Source organism: Protopterus annectens, chromosome 10.part0, assembly GCF_019279795.1.
Source record: "Protopterus annectens isolate FY-2018-M chromosome 10.part0, PAN1.0, whole genome shotgun sequence".
NCBI lineage: Eukaryota > Metazoa > Chordata > Ceratodontiformes > Protopteridae > Protopterus > Protopterus annectens.
In genome coordinates, this window is record NC_056744.1 from 794,453,442 (window position 1) to 794,466,668 (window position 13,227).

A 13,227-nucleotide genomic window follows, 5' to 3' on the forward strand; every position below is an offset into this window, starting at 1 on the left:
AACTACATTGCCTCTGCTGAGCCCTCAGCCTAACTCTGCTTTTTCTATTTCTATGGCTCCCCTCCCTGAGGAAGAAGAAGAAGAACATGAATCTACCTACTCGTCCTCGGATGTATCCATCTATTATGCATCCCAGATTGCTTCCCCCAAAGAATATTACTTTCCTGATGAGGATTCTGTGGAAGGGGACTCTCCACCTGAAGACATTACTTTGGTGAAACCATCACCAAAATGAAAGACTGCTTCAAATGGGATACTTCCCAAATGACAGAAACCCAAAAAAGATACTTTGAACTGCTGCAAGTGGAGTCCCCCTCCCCTTCAGCTGTCCCCCCTGTTCTTCCTGCATACTTAGATGCTTTTACTGCAGCCTCTAAAACTACTAACTCACAACCCCTTCCACTTAAGTGCCCAGACCGCTTCTACAATGTGCCAGAGGAACAAAAATTCCTCATAAAGCCACCTTTAGCAGACCCAGCAGTGATTGCCACTGCCTTTGATAAACAGTCTAGGTTGCTACCTTCTGCCTCCCTATTGCCCATGGATAAAGATATCAAATCCATGAATAGGATAGGCAAGAAGGTGTACACTTCCTCCACCTTGGCCTTTAGAGCCATTAACTGTCAAACACACATGACCAAGTACACCCTAGACTTAGTGTCCCAAGCCACCTCTATGTTGGCTTCAATTCCTGACAGTCCCATTAAAATGGATATCTTCTCCAAATTATCCTTAGCACTGCAAGTGGCTAGACACTCTATAAGATTCAGCTACAATGCTGTAGAAGCTTCTGCTCACTCCGCAGCATCAGCATCTGTTCTTAGGAGATCTTCTTGGCTTAGACTACAAAATCTGCCAGAGGACTTCAAGTCCAAAATCTGGGATGCTCCTCTGGATCACAACTTCCTCTTTGGAAAGCAATCTGCAGACCTATTTAAGAATCTGCAAGAAAAAAGAAGAGTTACAGGATATTAAACATCTCCTGGTATCCCCTATACCCAAATTTTATAAGACCTACCCGGCTAAGACTACCTTTGTTAGGCATAACCCACATTCTGCTGCCTCCTCCTCCAAACCCAGAAGAGGAACTAGAAGACATTCCTCATCCAGGCCCACTGGCCCACCTCCACAACCTAGACAGCCCTTTCAGGACAGGGGAGGTCCCAATAATGCGTGACTGCCTTGCTCATCTATCCCTCTCAGCTCGCTTTACCCACTGTCTCCCCTTCTGGCAGAAAATCACCACAGACTAATGGGTATTAACCATTATTCAAAAAGGATACTTTCTATCCTGGAAACAAAGTCCCCCCTGGAAAGGCATTCCATTTCCCCCAAAAATCCAATGCCATCTACTTCCACAAATTCTGTCAGACCTGCAACAACAAGGCACAATAGAGCCTGTTCCCACAGGACAAGAAGGAAAGGGATTCTACTCCTGTCTGTTCCTAGTCTCTTGAAAGGACGGTCCCTGGAGACCCATTTTGGATCTCTTCTTCCTAAACCTTTACCTGCAGGTACCTTCCTTCAAAATGCTGCCACTTCCCACTCTGTTGCCCCTCATACCCTCAAAGGCTTTCATGGTCACCTTGGACCTGAAAGATGCTTACCTGCACATTCCCATCAGGGTCTCACACAGACATTTCCTGCATTTCTCTAGCCCATCCTCGCACTTCCAATTTACAGCCTTGCCCTTTGGTTTATCCACTGCCCCAAGAGTGTTTACAAAGTGCCTAGCTCCAGCCATTGCTTTCTGCAGGATCCAAGGAATCCAGGTTTACCCATATCTGGATGACATCCTTATCCTAGCACAGTCCAAAGATTCTCTCAAGACATCTACACTTCACTATGTTCCTTCTACAAAGTCTAGGGTTCACCCCAAACCTCAAGAAGTCCTCCTTGATCCCAGACAAAGACAAGATATTCCTAGGTTGCAGAATCAATACAGATCGCATGAAAGCTTTTCTCTCACAGGACAAGGTTCTATCCCTAGCTTCCCACTTCAGGAAGTCTTGTTCTCCCAGACAGTCACTGCAAGGCAATTCCTTCGACTCCTGGGATTGATGGCAGCAACCATTCCCATGCTACTGTTGGCCGGAATGCATATGCAAAAACTGCAATAGTACCTCAAAAATATCTGGTCACAACACCAGAATCACTTGGAACAAATTATTCCCCTTCTCTGTTTAAAGAAGGAAATCATTTGGTGGATCCAACAAGTACAACTAAATCCGGGCCTACCACTGCAGCTCCCTCAACCCACACAAATATTGCATACAGATGCCTCAGACTCAGGTTGGGGAGCCACCTTGCACTCTTACAGAGTCCAAGCTCAGTGGATACCTCCCATGAAAACCAAAATATCAATGTAAAGGAGATGACAGCAGTTCTTTTAGCTCTGCAAACCTTCCTACCAGGTCCTCTTCTGATAGTGACGGACAGTACCACTGTAATGTGGTACCTCAACATGCAGGGAGGTACCAAGGCATACCAATTGTGCAGGCTAGCCCTACTAATTTGGGACCTAGCATCCCAGCATAACATATCTCAGCAAGCCAGCTACATCCCTTCGCAGGACAACAAGCAGACCTCTTGAGCAGAACATCCTCTCCACAACACAAATGAATGCTGGACAGGACGGTCTTCCTAGACATAGTCCACCGGTGGGGCACTCCACAAGTAGACCTGTTTGCCTCCCCCCAGAACAGGCAGCTGCAGACCTTCTGCACAAAGACTTAATCCCCCCAGGCCTGGAGAGTAGATGCCTTCAGTTTCAACTGGGAGGGAAAGTTCCTGTACGCCTTCCCCCCTTCCCTCTGATTCAGAAAGTCCTTCTGAAAATCAGGAAGGACAAACCAAAAATCTTGCTCCCTACTGGCCAAGGCAGCACTGGTTCCCCCTTCTGTACAATTTAGCCAAGGGCAATCACTGCAAGTTACCCCACAAGATGGGCCATCTGTAGTAAAATCCTTGGCTTGGTTTCTTTTCAGTATTTAAATGTCTCACTCATTGTAGTATATTGTGCTATATTTTTAAGGGTGTGCATTTTAAAAAATGTTAACTGTTCTGATAAGCTTTCACATTGATTCTGTAATGTTTTATGATCTGACACACTAGTTGTAATATTTCTCACACCACTTATTTTAACCATTTTCCTAACTTGATTTACAGGTCTCCTTGGAAAGGGCTTCCAGAGCTGACAAATGAGAATGGGCAATACTGTTCCTTTAGCTGTGAGACTCAAGCTTGGTCCATATCTTCTGTGCTAGAGGTCCTCTATGATCTCTGAAATGGACTGATGTGGTGCAAAATGTAATCAGGAAGCTTACAGTCCTCTGAAAGCATTGGACTTACAGTCAATTTTGTTTATTAATGAAAAAGCCAAGCTTATCAGATCCATTGTTTACATGCACAATATTAATGAAGATGTAATAACTAGTTTAGTTACATTGAGATTTATCAGTATTTGCTGAATTTTAGGTTTTAGTCCTTTTTTTGTTGAAAATTTTAACCGTCTTGTTCTAAATTTGTCATTTTGTACTGCCTTGCTTCCTACTTTTTAATCATTTCATTCTGTGCGGTATACTGTCTACATTTAACAAGCCTTTACTTTTCTTTTAAAAGCAATTAATGCAGGACAACTTTTTTGAGGTGGTGGTGGGAAGTGTTGATTCTGATTTTTATTTATTTAAATTTTTTTTTTTTTTACTAATGTTACATACGTAGAGTCAGCAAAGAGAATGGCTGTCTTTGTAGTATGAGGTACTAATAAATGTCCTCCTATTCCTGTATTGTAGTATTCTTTACATGAGGGATTACCTGACGTACATGATTCCAACATCCGGTCACTATACAAAAGCCTTTTACCACTGCTAGGTACATGGGACATCACATGTAGGCCCAAAGCTGACATCGGCCATAAAAGTGACGTCCTCACTTAGTATCCTTAGAACGTCTCTTCCACCAGTCCGAACACCATCTTCGACCGTCAGTCTGCTCGTCCGAGTTGTTGGTTGCTGTACAAGCCAAATCAGATAAGTGCCCCATTCGGGTTTTTTCCTTTTACTTTTGCTGCTGCTTTTCTGTCTGAGGTTACATGTCATCCAAGAAAGGCAAGTGCCGTTGTGGAATACAAATTCGACATAAAGATAGCTATGATCAGTGTCTGTTATATTTAGGCCCTAACCATGACCATAAGTCTTGCTCTATATGTCAGGCGTTTGTTCCCAGAACCTTGCGTGGTCTCCTTCACTCTCTTAACATTTCCCTTGAGAATCAAAGACTTAAGAGGTTAGCATGCGATGTTATGGAGGATACGTTGAGCTCTTCTGCTGAGCCTGTGAAGAAAGCCAAAAAACTTGGGCCTGAAGCTTCGTCTGCACCTCCCATTCCAGGCATGTCCTCTCGAGGCCAGTGAAGGCCTGGAGGCCCATTTGGATTTTGGCTTGGATTCCTCAGTGGGTACTGAAGCGGAAGCTGTCAGGGAATCCGCCACTGGCATGTCCTTAGAGGTTTTGTAGATGTCCATTTTGGACGAGCAGGGGGAACCTAGGCTCATTATTTTGGAAGGCCCTTGAGGCATTCCTTGGATCTTGGTTCAGGAGGAAGTACCAATGACTGTTATAGAATGCAGGCCTACATTGGGTCCCTCTACCTTCCACAAAGCTGATGTGTCCCTTAAAAAGAAACCGAAAACCAAACATCTTCCAGCCCCTCAGCAACCTCCGCCTGACTGGCAGGCCTTCACACAAGGATTATTTAATGCTTTTATGGCTTTGAAGTCTCTTACTGGGGTTTCCCTTCATAGCCCTCCTCCTGCTTAATTCCCCTCAGAAAAGGTTTAGGGCGCAGGTATTATCTGAGGATGAGGATTCCTCGGATGGTGAGTCTTTGGCATACTCTGCCCAGATTTCTTCTCCCTTGGAATATGCTTCGCCTGAGGAGTCCAAAGGAGCTGAATCTTCTGGTGAAGATATCACTTTTGGGGAGACTGTTATTCGTTTGAGGGAGTTTTGCAAGTGGCACTGTTCACAGGTTACTGTTGTGCAGAGGGGATATTCTGATTTACAACAGATGGATTCGCCTTCTTCTGCTGTGCCTCCAGTTCTGCCAGTTTTTCTGGGCACTTTTACTTCTGCTTCTAAGAGTCCAGACTTTCAGCCTCCTACCCCCAAATGGCCAGATAGGCTCTATAAAGTTCTAGAGGACTGTAAATTCCTTTATAAATTCCCTGCTGCACACCCAGTGGTAGTTTCTATAATCAATGATAAGCCATCCAGACTTTGTCCTTCTATTTCTCTTCTCCCTTCAGAAAGGAGGAAAACCATGGAAAGGCTGGGGGAAAGTGTACACTTCTGCTACTTTTGCCTTTACAGCTATTAACTATCACACCCATATGAATAAGTATGCTTTGGCCCATCTTTCTGAGGCCATTCAGCTTCTCTCTGACCTATCGGATTCAGATGTGAAGTCTCAGCTTTCCTGTCTTTTGGGGGCATCTTCCGAAGTGGTATGCCACTCCATTAGCTGCAATTAAGATGCTGCTGAAGCATCTGCCAGGACGGCTACCCCTGGCTTTGTATTAAGGAGGTACTCTTAGTTAAGACGTCAACCACTTCCTGAAGACTTGAAGGATAAGCTAATGGATGCATCATTAGATAATAATGCCTTGTTTGGTACTGCAGCTGCTACCTTGTTCAAGTCCCTGCAGGAGAAAGGTAAAGAATTGCAGGATTTAAAAAACTTCTTTGTGTCTTCAGTTCCCAAATTCCAAACAAACTACCCTGTTAAGACCACTTTTGTCAGGAAACAGTCTTGTATTCCTCCTTCTAGAGGTAAATGGGGTGCCAGTAGATCTGTTCCTTCTAAACCATCTTTACCTTCTACTCAAATGCAGCTCTTTCCAGACAAGCCAGGTAGTCTGTGACTACCTGGCTTCCTCTGGTCACATTCCCATCTCTCAATGCCTTACCCACTCACTTCTAGTCTGGGAACACATCACTCAAGATTCTTGGGTTCTCTCCAATATCCACAAAGGATATTTCATGGTCTGGAAATCTCTTCCACCACCTCAAGAACAACTTATTTTCTTCCCAGAGATGGTCCAAGATTTGATATCCCAGGGAACTAGCCAAGAACTCACTGTCACAAAGGGGAAGAGGTTTCTACTCAAGGATGTTCCTGATTCACAGGAAAGATGGCCCTTGGAGACCCATTCTAGACCTTTCTCACCTCAACACCTTAAAGGTTCCAATATTTCACCTGTTTTCCCTCCAAACACTGTTTCATCTCATTCTCCCACAGACCTATTTGGCCTCCCTGGGTATCAAGAATGCCTACCTACATATTCCCGTTCATCCCCTTTACAGAAAATGTTTACATTTTTCTGTTGCTTCCTTAGTTTTCAGTTATGTACTTTTCCCTTCAGTGTCTCTATGGCACCAAAGGTATTTACAAAATGTTTAGCTCCTACTTTTGCTTTATGCAGACACCAGGGCATACAGGTCTTCCCCTGTCTGGATGACTTGTTGCTACAGGTACCACTTCCAGAGACCTTGCATCACAATCTCCTGTTCACTATTACTGTTCTGCAAAGGTTGGGATTCACAGTCAGTTTCAAAAAATCCATGCACTCTCCTTCACAGGACCATGATTTTGGGGTGCAGGATTCAGACAGATGTCATGTTGGCCTCTCTTTCTTTCTCCTCGGAAAGATCTCTCTCTAGTCAGTTTCTTCAAAGACATTCATTCCCTGAAGATGTGACAGCTAGGGAGTTTCTCAAACTTCTAGGCTTCATGGATTCAGCTGTTCCCATGCTACGTCTTGCCAAACTGCACAAGAAAGTTTCAGTGGTTCCTGAAATCAGTTTGGATGCAGCATGCACACTGACTGGAGTTTGTTGATGTTCTTCGTGTTTCACTGTTGCAGTCATCACATTTAGGTCATCCCTGCCAGGGTAGCCCTCGGATGGGCCGAATACCAGAGACTTAGTATTTCTGCGTTGGCTGCTATCACTTGAGGACTGACGTCAAGTAGTCAGGAGTATAAAGTAAGGCAGCCGACGCCATTACATCAGTCTTTCTTGCCATGGAGCCCAAAGCAGAAGCAGTTCGCATGTGTGCTGGTTGGACGCTACCTGAGTTTCATTTACCGAATTAAGTTGACGTCTTCTAAAGCGAAGTACCCCGTTGGGGTTCCTTTTTTCTTGCACTAACTGATGTCAGAAAAAGTTAATAATTGACTCGCCTGTGGACAGCAAGTACCACACAGAGATATCCACTCGTACTGCGTCACTTGTTTAGGCCCAGACCACGACATCCCCCGTTGTGGCTTCTGTGCTGTGTTCAATGCCAGAACTATCCATCATTGGGCCCTTTTTGTAGCCAGATATTTCAATTTACAGTCCTCATATTCCGATATGGCTTCCGTAAGGCATCCAACAGCAGCTCTCCTGAAAAAACATAAAAAGACAGAGACAGACCGCATAGGTCCAAACCTACCGATAACGCTTCCGTTAAGCTAGTCGGCAGTCCTCCGGTACTCAGTGAGGTGCTTTCACAGCCCCTGATGCCCGCTTCAGTTGATTCGTTGGCTGCTACCAAGATCCTTTCTGAGTCCGGTATGCCACAAAACTCTTTTTCGACTAAGGATCCTGCAGTCATCTCTACCTTGGATGGGTCCGGAGCCGCTGAGCAGGCACCGGCTTCTAAGGAAGTCCTTTGCACTACCAAATCTCGACACAAACTGATGTCTATTTTCACGACTACCATTCTTTCAAAAAACAAGTTTCTCAAGCCCAGGGTGCGAACCACACCCAAGAAACTGACTACCCTCTCTCAGGTGCCTGCTACCTTGCCTCAGTCTCAAATGCTTAAAATGACCTTATCATGCTCATCAGGGGAAGATAAGCAACCCCCTCCAAAAGGAAAAGAAATTTGTCCCCTGTAGTTTTGTCTGAACAAGTCAGATGACTCTGATGCATCTGACTACGAAGACATGCAACCCCTTTCCACTTATGAGGATTCTGATGCAGAAGACTCCATACCTTCAGCCTCTCCCCCAGAAGATTCTTCCTTTGGGGGAACCCTGCATACTTTAAGGGAGCATTTCAAATGGGAGAGTCAGGACTACCCTCAGTTTAAAAAGAGACTCGGGGAATTTCTAGATCTTCTACAGCACAGACCTTTGGCCATCCCCCCAGTCCTGGATGTTGTGGAGGATGTTTTCCTCTAATCCAGCTTGACCCCTGTCACCCTACCTCCTGCTTCCAGAAAACCAGACAGGTACTATAGAGTTGAAGTAGCAAACAAACACCAACTGTACCATAGCTAGGAAGTTTATTATAAAACAGGTAAGCGCTTTCAGGGATGTGCCCCTTCATCTAATGAAGGGGCACATCCCTGAAAGTGCTTACCTGTTTTATAATAAACTTCCTAGCTATGGTACAGTTGGTGTTTGCTTGCTACCTCAACTGTATTTGTTTTACATCGGCTGTTTTATTAGTTGGTAGAGGATGTTTGTGTTTCAGGTACTATAGAGTCCCTGACTCTCACAAATATCTTTTTAAAAATCCAACAGCTGACCATGAGGTAATGAAAGGGATTAAAGCAACCTCTGCTAAGAATCCCCACCCCCTCAGACAGAGATTCCAGAGCTTTGGACAGATGGGGTAAAAAGTATACACCTCAGCTACTCTTGCTATCAGGGCACTAAATTTGTCAGTTCCATATGCTGAAATTTCAGCAACAAACCTTGGAACTCCTTAAACAAAAATGACTTCCTTTCCTGCTTGGCCAGAATCTAAGGATTTACAAGACTTAATGCATTCTGCAAGTCAAATAACTAAACACTTTGAACTGTGGTTTTGATGTCCTAGAAGCTTCTTGCAGGGCAGCAGTCACTGGATCAGTCATTAGAAGACATGCATGGCTTAAGGAACAACCCCTGCCAGACCATGCCAAATCCAAATTCTATCCCTCCCACCTTTCCCCCTGGTTTCTGTTCTTTCTTTGGATGTGTTTTACCTCCTGTTTTGCTCCTTAGGCTGATGTTCTTCCTGGGGTATTTAGTTCTGAGGATGGTATGTGCGGTCATCACTTTTATGGCGGATGCCAGCTTTGAGCTTATGCGCGATGTCCCATGTACTTAGCAGTAGTAAAAGGCTTTTGTATACAGTCCAGGCGTTGGGATCATTTACAGGAGAGAATCCCTTATGTAAAGAATACTGCAACATAACAGAGAAGGACACCTGAGGTTATGGTAAGATTTTATACAACTATTCTTTTCAGTTATACACTTGATTTAAGAAATGCCGAATCAGCTGCCACATAAAAGTGAGGAAAAGTGTTAAGACGACTGATGATGATAGTTGAAAGTGTCCATGACAATCATGGCATTGAGAAATACAGCATGTACTGTAGGTCATTCTTAGAAACAGATATGATCATGTTTAATGCTGTATCCCAGTAACTACATAGATTCATTCATTAACTTTGCAAAAGTGTAATACATTAGATAAGCATGTTGTGCAATATGTGTATAGAACCTGTCTGGCTGTTGTTGTAATTGCCCTACAAATGTAGTACAAAAGTTTGTTAGCTGAGGCACACTAAGACCTTCTGTAGCAGCAGCAGGTGATTAGATAGTTTAGTACTAAATTGTCTACTATCCTTGTGCAGAGTAACGGTACAGCAGTGCATAAGGAACATCCAAGTGTCATGTAGTGTATAAGCTTATACCTATGCAGTATGTACAGAATGGGTACATGTCCTTAGACTAAGCAATGTCTACTAGGCACCTTCTTTGCAAACACTGTACAAGATTGTGAAATACGCTTAAGTAATGGCAAATGTGTTGTCCACATTGTCATTCTCCCTCATTGTGTACAGGACCTCAGATGTTGCTTGCTTACTTTACTAGTTGTTTAAACTCCTTTGCACTATAAAACAGATAAAATATTGGAAAGTAACATTACAAAGTTACTTTTTGTTTTCTTACTTATAGCAAAGTGAGTGAGATAGATGCATATTGCAAAGTGGTATTTCATCCACAGTTGTAGCACATTTGCACCCCCAAATACTGTAATCCAGCCTAATGTGCTGTACTTTAAAGTGAATGTATCAGTCTTCGACTGTAGTTAATTTCAGATTTACTGTTTTTTCATTAGCATGTACAGAAATAATTTATTGTTAACAAATTTTAATAGAGTGGTTTTATGTTTTGCACAGTTTAGAGTCCACTGATTTTAAAATTTGGTAAGTTGAAATACATTTACTGGCCTTTCATTATTTAGTGTTAAATTTGTCACTCCATAACTTTCTGTTGCTAACACCTTAAGCACCCTTCTGTTGGATGTGTTACTTTTATTTCATAACATGTCAGTAAACACCTCGGTCACAGAATCTTAGTGGTACACTTTAGTAATCTTCCTGTATCAAACCTTTAGGCACAAAATAACAAAAACAAAGTTAACAAAATCTAATACCCTCAACAAGCTATGTGCCACTTTTTACTGTGCTTAACAGAGGTAATAAAAGTTAAATTTTGGTTACTAACATAAGTACACCATTTATTAATTGCTATTACCTCTGAATTAGTAAAACTGTAGGTTTACTGCAAAAAAAAAAAAATATATATATATATATATATATATATATATATATATATATATATATATTTTGGCCAGAATATCATGTTTATGGTTTTTAGAGTAAATCCTTTAAATGCATGTTTTAGCTACAGTTGTGGAAAATTTGAATGTTTCGTTCAGCTGTCATTGTTACATGTCCATATTCTCAACAAATGCGATTTTGCCATTTCACTGTTTGTGTCTTGTGCAGTCAGGAAATAAAGCTACTGTACATTAATACTTTGTCATATTCACTTGTATTTCATTAAATTATATGTAAAATATTTGTTTAGTTCTGTTATTTGAACCCATGTTGTTAGAATCTATGTTCATGGAAACTAGAGCTGGATATGTTGTGGGACTTTAATAGTGCTTGGTGAGTATTCAGTGATACAGTAGCATATGGTCAAAAGCTTAATCTAGTGTGTCATTTTTTGACACCTTTTCTTTGCACAGCAGTTTTTCATAATCTCTTATCAGCAAGAATTACAGACCTAAATAATTTTTAATATTATCCATAAAAGGTTGTTACTTAATCTTTTAGCTGTATAACTTACACAAAAAAATGAGCTATTTGATTGCCATTTGTTTGTTTAGTATACAAGTAGCTGGCTCCATATCTTTCCAGTATGTGTATAAACATATGTGTAAAGCAAGTAGTCTGTTTTTCTTCCCTGCAAATCTGTGGAGAAATATGTATGATGATCTTTGTGTTTCACTGTTGCAGTCCTGATTTGTGGGATTTCCTCCAATGAAAGCCCTTGGCCAGCCTCACTACCAGAGAAATTCTATCCTTCTGCTAAGACTGGTAGACGCCCTAACCAATGTCAGTATGCTTGGGTATAGAGGAAAATCGGTCTTTTCTTGGCCTTGGAGCCCAAAGCAGTGTTTCAGTACGTTGGTTGGTCCACACCAGAGAGAAGTCATCGGAAAGGTAAGTACCCCATTGGGAAGCCCCTTTCTTTTGCTGTAAACTCATTTCAGATAAAGTAAATAATTGTTTCTGCTGTGGTAAGTAAATACCACACAGAGACTTCCACCCACTTTGTGTCACCTGCTTAGGCCTGGATCACAATGTCCCTAGTTGCTGCTTTTGCACCCCCTTTAACTCTAGGACGATCAGATATTGGGCCAAGATTTTAGCTAGATTCCTTAGGCTTGAATCTTCTCATCAGCATCTAATGACGTCCACTGGTTATCCAAAGGTTGAGCAGCCTAGGCATAAGAAGGAAAAAGAAGAGACCCAAGCTTAGGCCCTTGGATGACAACCCTTCCCAGTCTATCTTTCCATGTAGACTTGTGATTGTTGAGCAAGGCAAGGTGCTTCCGCAGCCCCCTTCTTTGTCTGAGGTTCTACCACATGCTTCTGTCAAGACCCATTCGGAGTCTGGCATGCCATCGGGTCCCTATACTTCTGCACAGGCCCTTGCTTTCAGCTTGTCATTTGGGTTCAGGGCTACTCAGCGGGCCTCGGCTTCCAAAGAGTACCCTCTTTCCAGTGATACTTCTTTGTGGCTTCAGCCTACAATGGTTCATCTTTCTTCCAGAGAGATAGGTGTCAGGATGTCTGCCGTCCCTAGGCCCAAGGCCAAAGTGACTCCTAAGAGAAGTACTGCTGCAGGGCTTTCGCCTAGACCTACCCGGCTTCCTTTCTCAGGGATATCAACAGGACTTAGCCTAGCAGCAGACCTGACTTCCATAGTTAGGTCTAGACAAGAACTCGGGGATGCCTTCCCAGGTAAAAGGAAAAGGGTCCTACTCCTGAAGCCTTCCCAGACCCTCTTGAATCTGATGAGGATTCAGACCTAGAGGGTTCTGCTTCTGATGGACCCTCTCTCACATCTTTTGAGGTTTTAGTTTCAGAGGAGAATCTGCCCCCCCAGGAGGATATCAACTTTGGAGAGACTCCATGCTATAAAGGAACATTTTCAATAGGAGACACAGGAATACCCTCAGTCAAAAAAAGAGAGTGAGGGAGTTCCTGGAAATGGCAGAGTACAAATCTCTTGCTTTTCCATCCATTTTAGAGGTGTATGAGGATGGCTTCCAAGATTCCTCCTTAAATCCAGACTCTCTTCCCCAGGCACTCATAAACCAGACAGGTTCTATAGGGTGCAGGATTCCCATAAGTACCTTTTCAAAAGCCCATCTGCTGATCCAGAGGTGCTCACCCCAGGACCCGAAGGGGCCAGAGACAGTTCCTGTAGAAACCTATAGATAAAGAGAGCAGGGCCCTTGATAGGTTTGGGAAAAAAAGTTTATACTTCAGCCACCCTTACTATGAGGGCTCTCAACTGTCAATTTCACATTATTAAATATCAACGAACCATTCTGGATCAGCTAAAACAAAATGTCTCTTCTTTAGAGGACAAAAACCTTTCTAAAGAACTTTTGGATCTCTGCCACTCCAGTTCTCAGGTAGCTAGGCAATCCTTACACTGTGGCTATGATGCTGCGGAGGCTTCTAGCCAGGCAGCTGCCACTGACTCAGTTATTAGAAAGCATGCATGGCTTAGAGAGCAATCTTTTCTTAACCATGTTAAGTCTAACCTTCTTGATGCTCCCCTTGACAAGGAATTCCTCTTTTCACCTAAAGCTGAGG

General features: G+C 43.0%; 1 protein-coding gene across 4 annotated transcripts in view; it reads left to right on the top strand.

Annotated features, from left to right (window-relative positions):
* AGL (amylo-alpha-1, 6-glucosidase, 4-alpha-glucanotransferase) overlaps positions 1-6,934 on the top strand; it is a 1,248,201-nt gene extending 1,241,267 nt beyond the window's left edge. For all 4 annotated transcript variants that reach the window (XM_044085615.1, XM_044085617.1, XM_044085614.1 and 1 more), the window contains one exon: positions 3,169-6,934. In XM_044085615.1, the coding sequence (XP_043941550.1) occupies positions 3,169-3,286 (118 nt within the window). In that variant the 3' untranslated portion in view covers positions 3,287-6,934. The remainder of the gene's footprint in view (positions 1-3,168) is intronic.
* Positions 6,935-13,227: the final 6,293 nt, after the last annotated feature.